Raw genomic sequence first — 21,942 nt, 5'->3', positions numbered from 1 at the left:
CCAAACTCTCCTTCTTCTGACATAACGTTTTTATTACATTTTTAAATTTATAGATGAGAATTAACAGAAAAAGAAAATAGTATCAAATCATATTTACAATTAGTTCTAAAGAGGGGTAGTCCAATCTGGAGGAGGGAGGCGAATTGGCTCTTGGAGCCAGCACGAGGATGTACCGGCATGTTTGCCCACCCCATCGGTGTAAGTGCCACTTGCAGCGGGGAGGGCAAACAGTGAGGTGGGTGGATGCTATGGAACTCTGCAGTGCCTGACCCAAAAGCAGGCTCTGGCCCCAGAGCTGCGTCTGCCTAAACCTAGCTACTGGTGCAGTTATGGGCATTCTGGAGAGTGAAGTCAACCTTAGTTGGCTTCCTCAGGCTTTTTGCCTGGCAACACCCCCAATGCTGGAGTCCTATGGAGGATTGTCTGGCAGCTGGAGATTTTCTTCCATTTCATGCCACCTGGAACCCCTGCGGAAGCAGTATAGTAGCATAGGAGCTGTGCCATCCCTGGCCACCTCTGCTGTCTGTATTGGTTTGTTACAGAGGAAACAAAATTATGCATAGAATATTATATAAAAATGAAACGTTACCAATAATGGCTATTCTTGATTACATTATAACAATCCAAAATAAATAAAGACTCTGGTAAATGATTTTTATTATAAATTTCCATGATTGTTCTTACAAAATAAAAAGGTATGTTGATATATTATTGTCATCTTTCATGATAACAATATACAGTGTTCCACATAAAGACCTAAGTATAATTGTAACTTCATCCGACATTTCCTCCTGCCCCCCCCTCCCCCCCCCCCAAGTGCTCCATGCCCTCCACTTGTCATTTAGTTTGGACCAGGCTGCAACAAATGGGTGTGGAGAACATGGGGGTGATGAGTTTGGATTTATATTAACTTTTTTCAATCACAAGGAGTATCAAAAGCAGCTTTCAAACTCCTTCCCTTCCTCTCCCCATAACAGACACCTTGTGAGGTAGGCGGGGCTGAGAGAGTTCTGAGAGAACCATGACTGACCTAAGATCACCCAACAGGCTTCAATGTGTAGGAGTGGAAAAACAAACCTGGTTCACCAGATTAGAGCCTGCCACTCAGGTGGAGGAGTGGGGAATCAAACCCAGTTCTCCAAATTAGAGTCCAGCTTCTCTTAATCACTATGCCACACTGGCTGTATAATCTTTTCAAATCCTATTCTGACACTATAGCAAAAGGAACTTGAATATGGGCACTTGCTAGGTGGCCTGTGGCTTATTTTAACCTAAGTTACCTCACAGCATTGTTGTAAGAATAAAATAAAGGTAGGTTTGGTTGAAAAACCTACTGGTTTGGTTGGTTTGGTTGAAAAAAAGGTGGAGTATAAACGGAATAAATAAATAGTATGAGACTTGATTCCCTGGTAGCTTTTGCTACTTTCTATCCTCTGTGCATTTGTTTAGTTGTGATCACTGTTACTTTTCTAGTCATGTATACCTCCTCTGGCAGTTATATTTTGGATAAAAATTGTTAATAAGTATAATTATTAACAAGTTTCTAGAACCTTTAAGGCCTTGCGCAGCCTGGGACCTCCGTACCTGCGGGACCGTCTTGCCCCATATGTCCCGAATCGGCCCCTGGGTTCAGCAGAGGCCAATCTGCTGGTGATCCCTGGCCCCTCAATGATGCGGCTGGCCTCCACCCGGGCCAGAGCCTTTACAGCTCTGGCCCCCGCCTGGTGGAACGCTCTTCCTCCAGGTATGCGGGCCGTGCGGGATCTTAATGAGTTCCACAGGGCCTGCACGACTGAGCTGTTCCACCGGGCCTTTGGAGAGGCCGGCCGCTGATGCCCCCCCCCCCTTTATAACCTCTGAGGATCCTGCCATCCCCCCCTCATTTAGGGGATTTGTTAGTAGGACGCTATCTGTTGTGCTTGGTGTTGATACGCTGCATTTTAATGGGACCTGGTTTTAATATATAGAGAGCCATTTTTAATTAATTCTGATATTTATCGATTTTAAATTGTGCTCTATCACTATGCTCTGTTGTTCACCGCCCTGAGCCCTCCAGGGGAGGGTGGTATATAAGTGTAATAAATAAATAAATGAATAAATAAACAAACCCTTTAGTGTCCTTATTTTGTTGCTTGTCCTGTATGTTGAAAATTGTCTTCCTTTGTTACTTGCAGGTAGAGGAGGCTGGGCAGGTCTTCCTTTCAATGAAGAAAGACTATCGGATTTCACGCAATGTACGCCTAGCCTGGTTTCTCAATCATTTGCATCAAGTTATTTTGACAGTGCCCAAATCAGAGTTGGTGAGTGAGCCACATGTAGGCCTATTTCTGAATATGTTTCCAGGGTGGAAAAAGACATGATAAGAAATTAAATGCTTCTCAGGAAAGTTTCCTATGATTTCTTTTAACTTGCCAATCTCTTTTCTTTGCTTTTAGTTGTGCCTCTATTCATTTTTTCCCCTTTTCTGAAGGTGAAATCAAACAGTGAGTTAGATATTCTCAGTATACTACCAAATAACTGGCAACCTGATGAGCCAGTGCAGCCCAGGCCTTTCCTACTGGTGCCTTCTACAAAAGTCACCTTCCTTGCACACCAGTACCGTTTTGTGATTGAATTAGACTTGAGTCCATCTACAGGGATTGTGGTGAGTTTGTTAGTCCTCCAACTAATTGAACATTTTAAGTGTATGCACATACACACACTTCTGTGTGTCTCTTCCCATAACAACTGAATTATTTTATGATTTTAATAATGAGTTATTTTGTGTCATTTTAACTGTAAGCTGTCTTGGGATCTGTTAAGGCTGAAAACACTCTGTAATAATAAATTTGCACTGCTAGGTGCTTCTTCATTCTTTTATGCTTCCTTATCCAAGAGGCTTTATATCTGCCATAAACAACAGACTGTTAGGAGCTGTTTCCAATCCTGAAGGCATTCATGCAAGTGATTTGTCTGATGGATGCAACTGACTGACTTGTTTCCAGGAATGAGTCTACTCTATAGGTTGACATTATAAGCATCTGTAAAATACGTGCCTCAAGTTGGGCTAAAGGTCTGACTATTTTTCAATGTCTTCTTTAGGATGATTCTACAGGGGAGATCATTTTTGATGAAGTATTCTATGCCCTTTCTCAATGCTTAGTGGGGTTGTTGAAACCCTTTCGAATCCCAGGCTCTGACATTATCTACCAACCTGAGATCTTTATTACTATCCAAGCATATTCTTCCATCATTGGGCTACCGACACACCAGGTAAAATCTTATGCCTTAAAAACTATTTCTCCAGGATAATAATATTAGGGAACCAAAGACATGCTGTACTATAGTTCTAATTTCCTGCTGCTAGGGAATGTGGCATAGAAGGTATTTGTGGGATGGAGTCTGCAATACAAGTGTGCTTTACATGGCACCGCATATGTAGTCATCTTGCAAACTGACTGTGAACTAGGAATCATGTCTCCTGTTCTTCTGAAGTTCTCCTGCTGATTATCATGGTTTTCCTCGCAGTAGCACACTTCTAGTGGGCTTAGACGAGTGTAGCTGTACTTAGAAAGGTGCTGTTAGTTGCACACTTGTCTTGTACATGATGTCCTGTACCGGTAATTCTTGCACAAACACTGGCTAATTTTATTGGCCATTCTGTCTGGGTAGCTGATTGAACAACATCCACCTCCAACATTCCTGAAGATAATTGACCGATTTATGTGGTATACAGGAATTACATAAGTGGGGCAGAGTTTATAGTTGTAGTAGATCTGACAAAATGTATTTAAGAATTGAAAGTTGGATCCAAGTTCACCTATGACACAGACTAAGCCATGCTAATGTAGGTGAAGAAGGAAAAGTACCTGGGGTTACCGACAACTTTTTCACTGTTATAATTCTTTCTATAATTTTATTCGCAATGCCACAAATTACATGCAAAGGGGATAAAGTTTGCTATGCTATGACTTCTAATGTTACATCCTTTCATCAGGAGCTGTCCTCCCAAGAATATACAGTGTTCAGTGAGATGAGCCACACCTTACAAAATACCCAGTGGATCCTCCTCCTGATCTTTTAAAGTCATGTTGCTGTTCTTTGTCCTTGGCATTTGTGGCCTCTAGAATGTGCTTGAAAACATTTTCTTGTTATAGTGGCTATTCTCCACCAACTTCTGTAAAAGCAGCCGGAGCCTCCTTCTGCTTTTCCTCATTTGCAGAAATCCTAATCGTGTTCGGTGAGGCAACTGACCATGAATATCTGGCTCAGATAAATGATTGTATGAGCTATGTGAATCAGATAATTGCTTACATATATTCTGTACTATAGGTAGAGTTTTTGAGGGTGGGGAGGATAGATTAGATTGGCCGTTCTTTTGACATGCAAAGCAAGAACAGTGACTATGAGGCAAAGCAAGAACAGTCAGCCTTTAACTGACTGAGCAAAGTGAGGGCTATGGCATCATTTTCCAATTTGACATTTTGTATATCTGTAAGTTTATAATGCTTTTGTAAGTTTATAATGTTTTTGTGGTACACTGAGATATTAGTGAAACTGGGTGCAATTTTCCATTTGAAGTTCAAATTCCTGCTCAGCCTCTATGCATGTTTTTAAAGAGAGTGACATGAAAGGCAAAATACATTGCACTATGGCTTTTCCCTTGAGAAGTGAGAGATCAGAATGAAAATTAGTATTCACTTTCAGGATACAGTTAACACTGTCCAAGTTCAAACATTATGTTTTTTCCTTGACCCATTTTAAGTGAAGGGCAGAAAGTGTGTCAAATGTATTGCAATACAATATTTGAAGCAGGATATACAAGGCACATACTTACTAACATAGTATATGAAATTGCATATGATTTATATTGTTGTATGCTGATGTATTGATCCAGAATTTTACATCAGGGGATATAATTTAGTCACCTCTGTTAGTATACTTGAGTATACTTGCTTATGCCTGATCTGACAAGGACTTCATAAGAGAAAATGTTATCCTCATTGGACAGCATTTCTGGCTTGAATCCCCATCTACAATATCCTATATATTAAATAATTTTTCAACTTTTATTATCTATTGGCGAACTAATACAGCCTCCTTTTTAGATGATCTGAAATTCTGTTGGTGAAGTTGCTGACCCGACGCAAAACAGAATAAATATTTATCTGAAAAGAGTTTTACTGTGTCTTTCAGGTGCTATTCCAGGGTTGTCAATTGGATGCGACTAAAACAGAGAGTTTTTTACAACAAGTTTACAGACAGCTGTGTGCTTTTGAAAACAAAGTAGCTGAGGTGCTCCAGCAACAGTATGAGCCCAAAGCTCAGGTAAGAAGGACATGGCACTCTCTGTTGCCTCATTGTGCAGGTGGAGTCATCATATTGCTATCCATTTCAGCCTGTGGACCTGTCTCCAGTGGCATAACATCCATTGGGCAATGTGGGCAGTTGCCCAGGGCTCAGGAATTTTGCAGGGCATGCTCCTGCATTTTTATTTTTTTGGTATTTTTTCGGCTTGCAGGGGGCACGTTTTTAGAGATATCGGCATCAAATTTTCAGGGTACCATAAGGAGACTGTCCTGAAGATGCCTCCCAAGTTTGGTGTAGTTTGGTACAGGGGGTCCAAAGTTATGGACCCCCAAACGGGTTGCCCCATCCCCCATTGTTTCCAATAGGAGCTAAGGAGATGGGGGCTGCACATTTGAGGGTCCATAACTTTCTCCCCCCTGAACCAAGCTTCACCAAACTTGGGGGATGTCATCAGGACAGTCTCCTGATGATACCCTGAAATTTTGGTGTCACTAGCTTAACAATTGCACCCCTGACAGGCACTCCCAGAAATTTGGCCAAGAATCTTACTTCTGCATTGATTTTTTTCCATTGATGTCAATGGGGAATTTCTGATGCAGCCTGTGGGGTGCACATTTCTGAAGGCACAGTCACAGAACTTTCAGGGTATATTCAGGAGACTGTCCTGATGACACCCCCCATGTTTGGTGAAGTTTGGTTCAGGGGGGCTAACATTATGGACCCTCAAAGGGGCAGTCTCTATCTTCTATTAGCTCCCATTGGAAACAATGGGGGATGGGGCACCCTTTTTGGGAGTCCATTAACTTTAGCCCCCCTGAACCAAACTTCACCAAACTTGGGGGGTGTCATCAGGACGGTCTCCTGAAGATACCCTGAAATTCTGGTGTCAATGGCTTTAAAATGCTGTTTTTTGGTGGAACCCAGCAGGCTTCATGTGCTAGATCAATGATACCCTGAAATTATGGTGCCAATATCTCTAAAAATACACCCCCTGCCGGCCGAAATGCGAAAAACACCAAAAAATAAAAACGCATCCGAGAATCTTGGATGTTACCGCAAATTCGGATCGCGCAGAGTTCGGAGGGGGCGGGCTCAGGCCCTTGGCCCTCCAAGCGCCTCCGAACCGGCTCAGCTCGGCCTGATCCACGGATCGGGCCGAGCCGAACTGCCAAGCCTTGCTGCCTGTACTCTGCCTCTTGTCAGCCCTGCTGTGTCCTTGGATGGATCTTTGTGGAGTGGCAGGACTAGCAGTTAGGGGTGCACGCGCACCTGGCTGACCCACCGACTGCGCCACTCTCCCCTGGATGCCGCCGCTGCTCGCCACCACCACCCTGCCCCCCCCCCCCGCAACTCATGCCCTTTTGCTGGTAAGGGGGGGCGCCTAAGTTCCGCCGGCAGGGAGGGGGGAAGCCACAAGCCACCAGGGGAGGAGGACGGGGGAACTCCGCCTCCTTCCACCGCCCATGGGGGGCATCAAACTCAGGTTTTGCCCAGGGCTCCAGTTTTCCTCGTTACGCCCCTGCCTGTCTCTCTAACCATGCTAGAAACCTACCTCTCAGAAAAGCATAGGTAATGAAAAGCTGGACATCAGTTACTTTTATGTTTGTTTTATTTATTTTTACTTCATTTATACCCTGTTTTTCTCCCCAATGAGGACCCAAAGCAGTCTATATTGTTTTCCTCTTCTCCATCTTATCCACACAACTCTATGAGATAGGTTAGACTGAGTGTTTGTGACTGGGCCAAGGTCACCCAGCAGGCTTCCATGGTACAGTGAAGATTTGAACCTGGGTCTCCCGGACCCTATTTTGACAATAACAACTATACCAAATTACCTCTCACTTCCATTTTGTGTAAAAGTCTTTGTTACTATGGGACCCACTAAAGTTATGTGACCTTATGGCAAGTCCACAAATTACTATTTACAGGGGTTGCCAACCTATGGCGCTTCAGATGTTCATGGACTACAATTCCAATCAGCCCCTGCCAGCATAGCCAATTGGCAGGGGCTGATGGGAATTGTAGTCAATGAACATCTGGAGCTCCATAGGTTGGCCACACTATTAAATATAAGGAAGTCTCTGAACTGTAAATTCTACCAATTTTTCTGTTTACTATCATACAACAAATCAAAATCTTGTATCAATCATAGCTGTTAACACTACAGAATGAAAATACATTAACTATAAAAATGTTCATCACCAGTTATAAATGAAATTGTATGCATCATATAATTATCTTATATTCTGTTACGCAAGTATGTGCTCATCTACAGATACATATATCCATGGATCGGGTCCATATTGACAGAACAGAGATTTTTCTGCAGGTTTGTAGAAAAATCTTAAACCTGAAATGAAAAGGCCGAAGGAAGGGTAAACCCCAAATGCACTACTGCTTCAGTAGGGGAGGGAAACATGACATAGAGCAGCCATGCTGGAGATGAGCAGTTGAGTAAGAAGAATCTTCCTGTCCTCCACACCTCCAACTCCACTCTCCACAGTCTTGCCAATTAAAAGGTGACTTGAAAGTTTACTGGGAGCAGCTCAGGCAGCGAGAGGGCGAGAAAGAGTTTCCTCATTTATCTCTGTAGCTGCTGCCCTCTGTAGACTTTCCAGTCACCTTCTAACTGGCAAGATTGTATAGAGCAGCACTATAGGGGGTTTGGGGTGTGTGTATGAGGATGGTGTGTGTTTATGAGTGCCATTTCCTCAGTCTCACTGGTTAGAATCTGATGGGAAAGTTTAGAGAAAGTAGCTGCTTGAGCTTTCCTCCCTAGACTTCTTTTAACCAGCAAGACTGTGAGGAGCAGTGCAGGCGCGTGGGAGGAGCAGGAGGCTTGTAATCTACAATGTTTTGTTGCGGATCATATTTGTGTATCTCTAAAGCATTCTCGAGGATTTATCTATCTTGTTGACTGCCTACATGTTGGTTCATCATGGATAATTGACAGTCCCTATGTTTATATGTCTATTGATGATATTATCTGTCAGTTGACTGAAACTAGAACTAATGCTTCCTAAGACCTCTGATGTCTTGTGTCACATTGGTTACAACACAATATGTTTCACAGGCAGTCTAGATCACATAATATTTTGGGTATCACTGTTTCACAACTGTCCCTTTTTAATCTCATTTACAAGTAGATTGATTTCTGATGTACTCTTGGTCCCATGATTTCAGTTCTAGAAAAGCACAGGTTCTTTTGTCACAGTAATACATTCTTTATTAGACTTTGTCAAATAATCAGTTATGGACAGATTAACTCTAAATCAACTTGCCATTAACAATTGAAGCAGAGGATCAGTCATTCTCTGAGGATATGTGCCTGTAAATTATCCATAATTTATACAGATCATCACCAGTATCAGAAACTTTCTTCATGAGATTATTGACTGGCAGGACGGAGGTTTCTACACATCCATTCACTGAGGGAAGTTAGAGCTAGATTTATTTTGCAAATGGCTTGAATTCTGCACAGGAAAACTATGAACCACTGTCACTTAAAAGTTACTCCAGAAACCCATATCATGTGCATTTCTCTTTCTGCACCACTGATTTGCATTTGTCTGGAAATAAAGAATAATCATCTGTAATTATTAAATAATGGAATTCCATGTAAATACATCTCACCATATTCACTGTATCCTTGGCTAGAACAGGAGTAGGGAACCTGCGGCTCTCCAGATGTTCAGGAACTACAATTCCCATCAGCCCCTACCAGCATGGCCAATTGGCCATGCTGACAGAGGCTGATGGGAATTGTAGTTCCTGAACATCTGGAGAGCCGCAGGTTCCCTACCCCTGGGCTAGAACATCATTTCTTAGGTTTATTTTTTGCACTTTTCAATGCCTAGATAATCCTCATGGATTTTCTGCAACATTTCTCTGGAGGCTACTAGGCATCACCATTTTGCTCCTCTTAAAGATAACTCTGTCGCTGAGTATTCATGTATACAATTCCATTTGTCTCTGATTTTCAAATCACAGGTATATTTAGTTTCAAGCCATTGACCAGTTACAACTTGAATCAGAGTCTACAATCCATGTAAGCTTTCATTTCATTCTCCGAAGTCTTTTTTCCTCTGCCACAGTGGTGGGAACTGCCTTAAACAGTGCATCAGCATTGAGCAAAAGTTGCCTGATATATAGGTCTCAGCCAAATTATATTTCTGTAGCTTGGTTATCATTCTTTGTATCTGTAATGTACAGTCATTCAGTGAATTGTTAAATAAAGGTATAAGCGACTTACAGAAGCGTAGCTGGGCAGGAGTGCGCCCAGGGTACACTCCGGGTTTTCCACCCCCCTGCAACCCCGCTCCCTCCCTTTTACTTTTTCCAGCCGGCAGAAAACAGCTTTCTGCTGGCTGAAAACAGACCAGGCTGGTGGGGGGGGGGGGGGCAGGCCTGGCGAAGCAGAGCGAGGGGGAAAGGGGGCGGGGGTGATTTTCGCACCACTCAGGGGCGCACCCGGTGCAATGAGCACCCCTGTCCTCTTGTAGCTCTGCCACTGGCGACTTATGATCAATTTCTGCAGCCATTTCTGTCCGTAAGTGTTTTGATTAAATCTTTCTCAGGCAAATAAGCCAGTGTAATCCTAAACCATTTTAAAACACATCCAAGGCAGATGAAGCCATAAGATTAGAAAGGTGTAGCTTTTCTTAAAATTACAGTAGGAAAGGCTCTTGTTCCATTTGTGTATATCTGGTGTATATATTAGTGAGAGATTTGGACGCATATGGCACTGGTCACTAAGTCTCATTATGTTTTTGTAAGAGCACTGCACCCAGTCCAGTTAGTGAAATTTTGGTGGGTTTGGAGTGTATCATTAACACAAACTGCATCAAAAGTTGCTTTAAAACTATCCTGTTTTGTAACTCAGCCTCATTCATTTTACTGTTCAGAGAGTCTATAGAAAGATGTTGCTTTTGTGGACAAATTAGAGATTTCCAATTTTCCAAATTTGCTTTTGTGGACAAATTAGAGATTAATTCACTGTTGCTCTGACTTATTGGATGTCTTTGTCTGTGGCATGAAGTCTGCAGCCAGTGCTTCCTGTGTATTTGGTTTCACCCCTTCATTAGAAATTAAGTCTCCTTCAAATGTCAGCCAGTGAAAGCAGAAACACATTTCTTACTATTCAGTTTTAAACTTGCAATTCTTGTAGCATTCAATATTTCTTGAGGTATTTAGTTTCACTGAACACAGTAGTGTCTTCCGTGGATGTGTTCATCAGTGATACATCATATAACGTATGTATGGTCTTATGACAAACTTCTGGGACAAAAGCGATACCAAATGGCAACCAGAGAAAATGTTGACCCTCCACATGGAGTATTAAACAGACACAGTTTGAGCTTTCCTTTTTTAACTTCTGCTGCCAAAATCCCCAGGAAGCATCTACATGCAGGCTGTGCCATTATCACCTCTTCAGTTGGCAGTATGAAGTGTTCGTCATTGATGTCTCCTGGATCCAAGCATATGGTCAGCTGACAATTATGCTTTTCCAGAAGTATTAAACCTAGTCTGTTGGTTCCTTCTTTCACCACCTATAAGTCCTCCATTTCTGCACAACCCTGGGAGTGGTGGGACTCTGGTGTACATGACACCGGTGGTGGCCTGGGGCCATTGGCACACTAGTGTACTGGCAGCCCTGGTGCTGCTGCGGCCCGCCGCAGCACCTCCGCATAGAGGGGCACCATTTTTGTTTTGTAACGTTCCTCCTCTCTATGTAGCTCCATCGGGACAAGGGGACATGCCTCCATGGCCCTGGCAACAGCCCAGGGGGCGGGGGCCATGTCCCCTCGCCCCTACAGAGCTATGCAGGGAAGAGGAGGAGCTAAGTTTGTTTGTTTTTGTTCACTTGGCACCGGGTGGACGCCGCCGCTTTCCAAAAGACTCACTCATTTAGCAAGTCAACAAAACACCGTTTTTTTTTGGGGGGGGGGGGAGTGGCGCTGCCTCAATTTGGAGTTCCCCCTCCAAATGGTGTTTTTACCAGGCTGACACTGGTGATTTTGGCCCGTGCAGAATTTGCCTACGTTGCATGTATATTTGGAAACTAGCGGGGCCCGGCCACGTGCTGCTGTGGCAATTGTCCTTCTCATCACAGTCCGCAACCCACACAGATGTCCATGCAGGTCCAGTGATCTGCAGCATAGCTTTTTGTGGTGGTCAAATGGAATCCCTCTTTCCCTTTTCAATTCACATTGTTATATGGTGCTGTCTTGTTTTTTTAGTATAAGGTAACCCTTTCTATCCCACAACGGAACTGTCCAGAGTGCGAATCCTGCTGTCCACGAGGCTGGTTGACATGCACAGTCCTGGCTTGGGTAAGGCAGAACTGGGGCAAGGAGGCTATCCCAGTCAGGCAGCAAAGGCAGGGTGGTGAGGTGCTCAGATCGAGGCCAGCTCCCTGGGTTCTTAAAGGGCCATGTGCAAAAGAAGTGGAGCCAGTAGTGTTGGTTTGCCCCCACCCCATGGATTTTCTTAGAAGAAAAAGGCAAACTCCAGCTCACTTTTAGTAAAAGAGAGCTGTGGCAAACATGGGTAAGGAAGTGGGTAAGTGGTGGTTGGATGTGAGGGAGGGCAGAGTGAGGTGTGTGAGGATGAGCTGGATGTGTATGAGAATATGTGTGTTGCGTGGTAGCAGTGGGTGAGGCACAGAGAGTGAAAGTTACTTGCGTTTGAGGGGGGGGAACCCCACCTGATGTCTCACACGGCAAAGTGTGGATATGTTTCACTTCCACTCGTATTACCTAACAGTATTACCTATTTACTGTTTTCAATACTCATCTCTGGCCATCTGCATGAACATTCTAAGGGCATACCAACCCCTCAGGCCACAGACATACTGCATGAATATTCTAAGGGTGACAGTTAAACACAGGCAGCTTCATGGCCTGGTGCACCAGGAAAAAGATGTTTTACCTGGCTCAGGTATGGACTTTCGGCAATTTGAAAGTCCAATTACCTGCCCGCAACAGGGAGGGACGTCATGTGAAAATTTGGGGGCGATCCTTCCAACCGTTTTGGCGTTAGGGCATGACTAACAAAGTCACTGTTAGCTTTTTATATATAGAGATGTATGTGCAGCAGTGTAAATGAAGTGGAGGAACCTTGAGTGCTTCATATTTTCTTTTTTCAAGGGAGCAACGACAGTTTTTCGTAGTGTTAAGGTAATTTGGATCTTTTCAGTGCTCATATCACCATCACTGCCCTGTTGTTCTGTTTCTAGGCTAATGACAAATATAATACATGCTAAGAACCAGTTTCTGGATTTGGAAGTAAATAGATGGAAGCAATAGTGGGTTGTGTGCTCTGTTTGTCAGCATTTTCTCCTCCTCTGATTTCTGTGTTTTTCCCACATTAATTTGCTCAAAAAGATCAGAAAGAACTTTTTAAAAATTAAGTGGTCTAATTTAAACTAATGTTGAGGTGGAGGCAAGGTGGCCTCAGGCTGGGGCTGTACCTGAAAGTGTTTAAGGACATGCTGACACCAGCCTGTACTGATAACTGTAGAATTTTTTCATATGAAAAAGCTGTGATAGTACCTTTTTGCAGAAGGGAGAGGTTTTGAGCTTCTGTTTATTCTGTCTGTACCCTGTTGTCATCTTGCTGCAAAGGGCCTGCATAAGTAAATGTTAACAATGCACACTGGGTTGAGTGAATTATCCCAAAATTTCTAGTATGAAGGCACTCAGCTGCTGCTGTCAGACACTGTGATGATAGCATTACTCTAAGGCAGACACTTGTTTCTACCAGACAACTTCCCTTAGGCAAATTTTGAAGGGGCAGTGGTGTAGTGGTTAACAGCAGGTGCATTCTAATCTGGAGGAACTGGGTTCGATTCCCCGCTCTGCCGCCTGAGCTGTGAAGGTTTATCTGGGGAATTCAGAATAGCCTGTGCACTCCCACACATGCCAGCTGGGTGACCTTGGGCTAGTCACAGTTTTTCAGAGCTCTCTCAGCCCCACCCACCTCATAGGGTGTTCGTTGTGAGGGGGGAAGGGCAAGGAGATTGTAAGCCCCTTTGAGTCTCCTACAGGAGAGAAAGGGGGGATATAAATCCAAACTCCTCTTCCTCTTCCTCCTCTTCTTTATAAGAGGGTAATTCTTCTTCTTCTTTATGAGAGGGTGATTCTCCTCCTCCTCCTCCTCCTCCTCCTCCTCCACAAGAGGGTAATTGGAAACCCAAGGAATAGGGTCTTGGCTTTTTCAGCAGTGCTGTGCAAGTGTATTATTGAGTGTCTTCTTGCATTCATTTTAGAAACTTGACATCTTAGACCTGGGCATACAGGAGAAGTGCAAGAGGTGGTTTTTGAGTGCTTGCTGTCAGAATTAAGGGAAGTCCTTTCTGTTGTGAAGCAGGATTTGAAATGTTCTGGATGTGGCTCACAGACTTTTGACTTCTTGTTTCAGGTGGACTTGTCATCTCTTAATCAGAATCGTTTATGTGATTCCCAGGAGCCCTCAGGGAGGAAGCTGGGAGTGTCCATGGTCACTGCTGATGTTGGACTTGTCAGCATGATTCGGCAGGGAATTCTGGCATTGCAGCTGTTGCCCTGTAACTCCAGTGCAGGTTAGCCTGTTGTGCTCAGCCGGAGTAAAGAACAGTGAGACAATGAGACTAGCCTCCAGCTATGGACAGGAATATTTGGAATGAATTTTGTGTAGAACTTGTGTCCTACAGGAAGGAGCTATTTCACATTTTCTCTAGTTTAAAGTAATTATTATCCTGGCCTATCCACCAGCACTTGTCTACCTCAGAATTCTTGCATTTCATCTTCCCTCATCTAACTGCTGACTCTGCTTGTTATTTACAGGTATTATTGTGATCACAGATGGTGTTACCAGTGTCCCAGACGTGGCAGTCTGCGAGACGCTACTCAACCAACTGCGCAGTGGCACTGTGGCTTGTTCCTTTGTTCAGGTGCTGTAGGACTGGGATGGTGGCAGGCACTGAATGCCTTAGTATATATCATTGCTTAGTTATGAATATTTTGATAAAGATTATCCCAGTTTTAGAGACAAATCTTGGAGTGATGAAATCCCCAGGGTAATCTACCTCAGTACTGTAAAAATGTTGGCAAGAAAAATTCTGCCTGTATGTCTAGATTTATCCTTTTTCTCCCAGTGCATACTTAAAGGGGAAATGGGAGTTCTAATCTGTAAGTGGTGTTGCCTAGACACTTGTGGTGATCTCTGGGTCAGATAAGCTGATGTGGAATAGATATTACTTTTACTGAAACTTTTAAAATGTAAATAAGAAAATAGTTCCCCAGTCATTATTGGTCATTTAGGGTTGGAGCTAGACTAAACTGGCGATTTCTAATGACTCTCCCTTCTTCCTCGTTCCAGTACTCAGGATTCCCCTTCCTCCAGGAGCAGCATATGGTTGAGAGCAGGGGGCTGCAATAGGAGCACAAGACAGGAAAATTCCTTTATAATGTTAGAACATTTAGTTTGGATCCAAACCTAAATGTGTTGCCATAACATATTGCTTAGAGATATGATAACATTCAATTAACAAGTGACTTATTAGAAGAAGAAGGTGATGATGATGATGATTTTGGATTTATATCCTACCTTTCCTGTAAGGAGACTCAAAGTGGCTTACAAGCTCCTTTTCCTTCCTCTCCTCACAACAGATACCTGTTGTGAGCCAGCATGGTATAGTGGTTAAGAGTAGGTGCACTCTAATCTGGAGAATTGTATTTGATTCCCTGCTCTGCCACTTGAGCTGTGGAGGCTTATCTGGTGAACCAGATTAGCTTGTGCACTCCAACACACACCAACTGGGTAACCTTGGGCTAGTCACAGTTCTTTGGAGCTCTCTCAGCCCCACCCACCTCACAGGTTTGTTGTGGGGGTGGGGGAGGGAAAGGAGATTGTAAGCCCCTTTAAGTCTCCTTACAGGAGAGAAAGGGGGGATATAAATCCAACTCTTCTTCTTGTGAGGTAGGTAGGGCTGAGAGAGTTCTGAAGAACTGTGACTAGCCCAAGGTTACCAAGCAGGAATGTAGGAGTGGAAATATATCTGGTTCACCAGATAAGCCTCTGCCACTCAGGAAGAGTGGAGGAGTGGGGAATCAAATCCAGTTCTCCAGATTAGAATCCACCTGCTCTTAACCACTACACCACGCTGGCTCCAAACAAATACTAACAAATTAATAACCTACTACTAGAAGTAACCTAGTACATTCTCCAGTGTTGTCAAAAACTTACCTGGAACTCAGCCATTGACAATCATATTTGACTCTTTCATCAACCATTTTTATTCATGTTTCTTTCTTTTTGATGAAGGCTGTGCATTGTAAAGCCCCTATTTAGAGGAGGTAGCATATAGCACTGACCTCAGATTGGCTGGATATTTAAAATTTCACTTTCATATTAATGCCATGGTGTCCAGGACACTAGCGTGAAAGTAAAAATTTAACTATCCTGCAGTTTATTAATTCATCCATAAGATGCTGGCAGATAGATGTATGTCAGCTGTCTTTAATGTCTGGATTGAAAGGTGAGAAGCTTGCTCCTTGAAGCTCAAGAGTGATACTTGTGGAACAAATGTTAGGAGAAATGTTGAAAATTATTATAGGGTTGATTTGAATTTTTCTTTGCATCATCTCAATTACAGGCAATGTACTAATTTAAGTTTGCATCAGTATATACAAGTATTCAAAACTTGCAAAACTGGCGATTGCGTATGTTCAAGTACATTCATGAGGGAATTGCTTTTGGTGTTGTAAAACAGTATGTATGGAGACTCGCCTTATTTTTTTAGCTCCGCATAGGCCAAGAGCACATGTGGGGAAGAAGGATGCATGCATACATACATATACAAGTGTGTGTTTGTTTGTGTATATGTAGAAATTTGTTGTATTGTGCACCTAGAGCCACAGGAACTAGGTTGAATAAGAGTTGATAATGAAATAAGGATAGAAATTGTGCCAGAGAAAGGACTTAGTAATTGTGTTTATTTCCTCCTACAGGTGGGAGGAGTCTACTCGTATGACTGCAGTTTTGGTCATGTCCCCAATGTGGAACTCATGAAGTTCATTGCCATGGCAACATTTGGCACCTACCTTTCGACATGCCCTGAGGTGGAGCCTTCATGTTTGGACTTGAATGTCTATCACAAGGCTTTTCTTCTGTATTCCTTTCTACGCAGTGGGGAATCCCTGAATCCTGAGTATTACTGTGGTGAGCTTAACTTGCTTGGAACAGCAGAGGGATAAAGACCCTGAGCTAATCTGAGATGGTTGATTGTGTATTGTTGTTGCCTTATCAGAGTATAAGCATCATGTGCTTCATATTGGGTTGTGGGGGCTGTCATTTATTCTTTGTTGCTAAGCATATGAGCTTGCAGCACTAAGCAAAAGCAAAGTTAGCCTTCTGTTCCAGGTATGTCCTCTGGCAAATGTTTGCTTGGTTTAAAATGAGGGGAAACTGAACATCTTCTGTTCTATGGTGCTGCTGTTCTATGGTGCTGCTGTTTTCCAGACATACGGAAACCAAAAAGGAAGATTTATATCCTTCTATCTTATTTTGCACAACGTAGATCACAACACATATCTGAAACAATTTAATAAAAAACTAACCATTCAAAACTCAATATAACATGCCAACTTCATAACATTTACAACCTTAATTAATTTCATTCGGTTTATTCAATTTCTATCCCACCCTTTCCCAACCAAAGTCAGGCTCAAGGTGGTTAACAGTGCAATATACCACAGTTTAAAACAGTATGCTCTATGAAACTTATACATTCTGTTTACAATCCTAATTGACTTTAAAATTCTAGATGATGCCCTTCAACTTTAATAACAATAACCAGTGAGGGGGCAGGGGGAGGAGAGAAGGAAAGAAGCAGAGAAAAGGTACCTGGAAACTGGGAACATGCTGTGGGATAAGGAGGCTGGCAGCATGGGAGCTGACATTGTCTCCAACCATAGGCCTGGTGGAACATCTCAGTCTTACAGTCCAGGTTGAAAACTTTAACAGAGAGGTTGCTTCTGTCAATTCTGTATGGAGTATATGACATCACTCAAAACATCCTGCTCCTTGTAGATTGAGTCTGTGAGCAGGGCAGGCCCATCAACAGATTTTGTTGACTGGACCTTAACAGACAGGTGGACTCACAGGGTCAGAGACGGGATTTTTGGTATGTGGATCTGTGAATAGGAAGGTCTTTAAGTGTCAGTCAGTATAACGTTGCTGTATCACTAGTTGGATAGGATCTCAGCCTCCCAGCCCAGTTAACAATCAAGCAGTCAGATTTTGTTCTAGTTGAAGTTTCCAGGGTGTCTTCAAGAGCAGCCCTGTCACAGTTTGTTGTGTAGTGAAGTCTGGAAATTACCGATGCATGGATCAGAATGTCAAAGTCAGTTCTTATCAAAAAATGTATGCATGCAAGAAGTATTTTTTTCAAAAAAACAAAACAAAACACCAACACTGTGCCACAGCAGGAACCTGTATATCAAGAAGTCATTCAAGAAGTCTAACAAGATCTTCACACTCATCCTTTGTTTTGATAAAGAAATCACAGCCTGGAAAACCCACAACAACCACCACCAGCTGAGTTTGAAAATGGGAGGACTAGGGCTGCAGCAGGTGGGGCAGCCTCTCCTGCCCCAAACTGAAACCTGATAAACAAGCAGGCCCAGCTAGGAAAGGGGAAGAGGCTGCTGAGGGTGGGCCAGGGGAAGAGTTTCCTGCAGAAAGTTCCTTCAAGGAAGAAGTGGAGATGGCTCCCCCCCCCCCCCCCCCCCCCACACACACACAAAGGAAGAGGCTCTGGGACTGGGAGCAAAGAATACCAGACCAGAACAGCTCCAGCCAGAACCACTCCCTAGGTGGGGCTGGGCTAACAAACAGGCTCCAAACCTAGGAAAGGGACTGAGGATTTGGATTGAAGGTTCAGTATTTCCTAGCTATGTGTAAAAGAGAATAAATGAGTGAGTGAGTGAGTGAGTGAGTGAATAAATAAATAAATAACTGAGGGTGAGCGAAAAGGGAACACTGTGTGATAAGTGCCCCTGCCCCCTCAAGGGCCATTGAGTACAAGCACAAACACTGTGAAACCAATCGTAAAAGTATCCCATTTCCTCCAGAACTTCTGACCTTCCTACTGGGATCACTGCTAACTTCAGTTTCAACTTGTTCAGTCTCATCCATTTGATCACATTTTTCAAGATGCTGGTTTTGCACAGAGACAGCAGGTCCTGGTTGTTTCATTAAGAAATACAGAGTCCTATTGACATCTGGAGTTACAGAATCAGTTATCATCAATATGCTACTGTCAGTGGTTGCATAAAAATGGGAATGAGATTGAATGCTGAGATACTTCATATTGCAGTTCCCTGGGGAAAGATTTAGCCTCTCCAATAGCCATTCCTTGTGACATTCCACAAAGGAAAGATTGAAAACATTAGAGGGCTGTTGTCAAGGTACAATGTTCTGTTCAATATAGCAAAATGTGTTCAACATTATTGGCAGAAATAATGGCAGAACTATTACCTCCGTTCATCTCCAAATGGAGATCACATACCAGGGCTGCTAACTCTGTAATCAGAGTTGGTGCCTGATTGAAATGGTTGATTGAAATGTTTCAAGGAGTGAGGTTTTCATTGGCTCTTCCACAACCCACTCAGTAACTTTGTCCAGGAATTGAAGGCTTAAGACTGGCAAAATATGAGGCACATTACCTAATGTTTAATTATTTTGCAGTGTCCCAGCACAGACTGTTCAATGAACACCTTGTTTCGGCAAGCAGCAATCCTGCCCTAGCTATGAGGCGGAAGAAGCACACAGAAAAGGAAGTGAATGCTGACCTTATCAGCATAATCTCTGTCCGACTACGAGAGGGTTATAGTATTCGTGAAGTCAACATTACAAAAGGTGACTTTTATTGTTGTTCTGCTTTATGAAATAAGGCCAGTAAGTAGCTAGTATTAGAATTCGGAGTGCAACTGGTCCAGTGTACATGCCATCTGGGATCCTCTTATATGCTTCTCAAAAAGCTGTGTGGTATAGTGGCTACAGTGTTGACTTGGATGTGGGGAGCCCCAGTTCAAGTTTCAGTTCATCTATGAAATTTACTAGGTGGCCCCTTGGTCTTTGTTTTGAGGCTTCCTTTTCAATTAGTTGAAGAGGTTACAAATGCATCAAAATCATGTTTTGTTTCTCTTGGGTCTCTGCCTTTGAAAAGCTTCTTTTGTCAACATTAGAAACATAAGTAGTACCCAATCCTTGCCCTTTCTTGTGGTTTTGGAGAGGCTGAGCAGAGTAACCATAAGCCAATACTGTCCATAATGTATTGTCGAAGGCTTTCACGGCTGGATTCAACTGGTTGTGGTGGGTTTTCCAGGCTGTGTGGCCGTGGTCTGGTGGATCTTGTTCCTAACATTCCCTTCTCACTGGACACATTGTGTAACAGACTTCCCTCTGTGATACACCTCTGAAGATGCCAGCCACAGATGCAGGCAAAACGTTAGGAGCAAGAACCACCAGACCATGGCCACTCAACCTGGAAAACCCACAACTATCCATAATGCTTAAAGTCTATCTGTGTCCCTGCACATCAGATAATGCTTCCTTCCATTAGTGAAGTTAGAATAGTATAATGTGCCAGAGCCTAGTGACTGTTTCACCTGCAAAGTGTAATAGTTGTCAGAAGGAAAGAGATTGGACTGGTGAGAATAGTTGCCAGACTCAGTACCTTTGATGTTCAGTTTTCCAGCTTGGTGCTGCATAATGGTAACAAAGCAGTGAGGGGTTACAGCCTGATTTGGCCTGTATTCGAATATAATGACAAATAATGGTTTGTTGTTTATAAAGATGTAAATCCCTGTTTGGAATTCTGGTATGTGGGAGATGAATCATAGTTTGTGATCTGGAGATGAATCATAGTTTGTGATTTGGAAATAAAATCTGTTGGTTATTACAAACCAGGAAGTCTTTCTGAACCGTGCATGTTGGTGGCTGAAATGAAAGCACGAACCTATGAAAGGACTTGCGAGGCACATTATTGGAACAGTGATCCATGGTTTGTTGTAAGGTCTGAACGCAGCCTTCATTTATGCAATGCTAAGGAAAAATAGCGCAGTTTAAATTAGGTGCTTGAAATAAAGTAATTGAAATCATGCAGGTTACAGTTTGAGCAGATCAGGCTGTCAATTTTCAGCAGATGAGTCCATTAAGTTGGAGAGATGTATCAAGTAGGTTGCCATGTTGTTCATATGATAGGTGGCCTGGTTATCTACAATCCTTTCCTCTCCATTTCCTTTTGAGCTGGGAATTGGACATATATGTTATATCAGATGCCATGGAGGTGGCTACATGAGCTTGCTCCCAAACTATGCATACAGTCTTTCTGGTTTTTAGATTGTATATAGGCAAACCCAATGCTGATTGTCTTCTGCTTCTATTTGCATAATAATTTCCAAAGGACTAAAGCTCAACTTTTAACAAATAGCATTCTTAGTGTTCTAGCCTCAGGCTTCATGGTCTTCTAGTCTCCTAGGACCCAAGAAATGTGGCCTTGTGAACTGGTCAGTTCCACAAGGCTGTCTTCCAGCACCTCATCTTAAATAGGCTGGGAGATAATTGGTTCCAGCTTCAGTGCTACCAGTCGTTACAGATCTGAGGTTGTAGCCAGGATCCTACAAGGAACTACTCCTACCAGAGTACTGTTCTTGTTGTATTATGAACAGCTAGTCTGGTGCTTTGCTGCCACCATTCCTGTGGAATGGAAGAGAATCCTGGGATGATATAGGCCTGGGTTTGAGCCTTACACAATCAAGGCTTGGTGGCTGCCTCAAGAGCTGGTGGCAAGGTTTATATTGCAGAGTGATTTCTTGTGCGGGTAGTTGATTGTCAGCAGAGGCTTGTGCAGTGATGATCCCTCCATGTTCCCTCCGGTCCTCTGCAGTCACCAACCTTGGCTCCTTGGGCTCATCTGTAGGGATGAGCCCCGCGAACCCAGCAGAGCCTCAGAAAGAGCGCATGGAATGCCTGTGCCATCTGTGTCCTTCTGGGCGCACACGCTCACCCATCCCCCCGACCCACCGGTCATGAAATACCTGACTCACGGTCACCAGGTGTCCCAGACAAAGGGACAAAGGGGCTCTTGCCCCCAGGTATGGATTAGACCCAGACGCGAGCGTTTCCTCCCGCACGTAGGCAACCCCATGATGTCATGTATCATATGATATTTCTCCCGCTCTCCCGCCTCCCATACACGCCCCTATTGTAAACCCTAATAAAAGGTGCCAGGGACTAGCACACGGCAGAGTTGCCAGATCCACGGATCACGCTTCCTGCTGCTGCCTCTCTCCACCGGATGATATCACCGCGTCTCGCCTCTTCCTTGCGACCCCTGCGGGCCGACTTCACTCATCCCCCAAGGACACTGGAGTTAGAGTTACTGAGCTGGTCAGAGCAAATAGAAAGTTAGAGCTGCTGAGCATGACAAATAGAAAAGAAGAAGAAAAGTTTGGATTTATAACCCACGTTTCTTTCCTTTAAGGAGACTCCAAGGGGCTTACAAACTCCCCTTGTGAGGCAGGTGGGGCTGAGAGAGTTCTGAAGTACTGTGACTAGCCCAAGGTCACCCAGTAGGAATGCAGGAGTGGGGAAACAAATCCAGTT

General features: G+C 43.5%; 1 protein-coding gene across 5 annotated transcripts in view; it reads left to right on the top strand.

Annotated features, from left to right (window-relative positions):
* The window catches only part of SZT2 (SZT2 subunit of KICSTOR complex), a 92,667-nt gene that overhangs the window by 1,287 nt on the left and 69,438 nt on the right, over window positions 1–21,942 (top strand). For 4 of the 5 annotated variants that reach the window (XM_048497159.1, XM_048497161.1, XM_048497160.1 and 1 more), the window contains exons 2-9: window positions 2,175–2,300; window positions 2,471–2,644; window positions 3,082–3,252; window positions 5,176–5,307; window positions 13,711–13,870; window positions 14,115–14,221; window positions 16,281–16,491; window positions 19,021–19,191. In XM_048497159.1, coding sequence (XP_048353116.1) covers window positions 2,175–2,300; window positions 2,471–2,644; window positions 3,082–3,252; window positions 5,176–5,307; window positions 13,711–13,870; window positions 14,115–14,221; window positions 16,281–16,491; window positions 19,021–19,191 — 1,252 coding nt within the window. The remainder of the gene's footprint in view (window positions 1–2,174; window positions 2,301–2,470; window positions 2,645–3,081; window positions 3,253–5,175; window positions 5,308–13,710; window positions 13,871–14,114; window positions 14,222–16,280; window positions 16,492–19,020; window positions 19,192–21,942) is intronic. The other variant, XM_048497163.1, reaches the window with a different exon arrangement.

The sequence above is a fragment of the Sphaerodactylus townsendi genome, linkage group LG05, assembly GCF_021028975.2.
Source record: "Sphaerodactylus townsendi isolate TG3544 linkage group LG05, MPM_Stown_v2.3, whole genome shotgun sequence".
Lineage (NCBI taxonomy): Eukaryota > Metazoa > Chordata > Lepidosauria > Squamata > Sphaerodactylidae > Sphaerodactylus > Sphaerodactylus townsendi.
The sequence above is the reverse complement of the archived record's forward strand: the minus strand, read 5'-3'. Positions and strand labels throughout refer to the sequence as shown.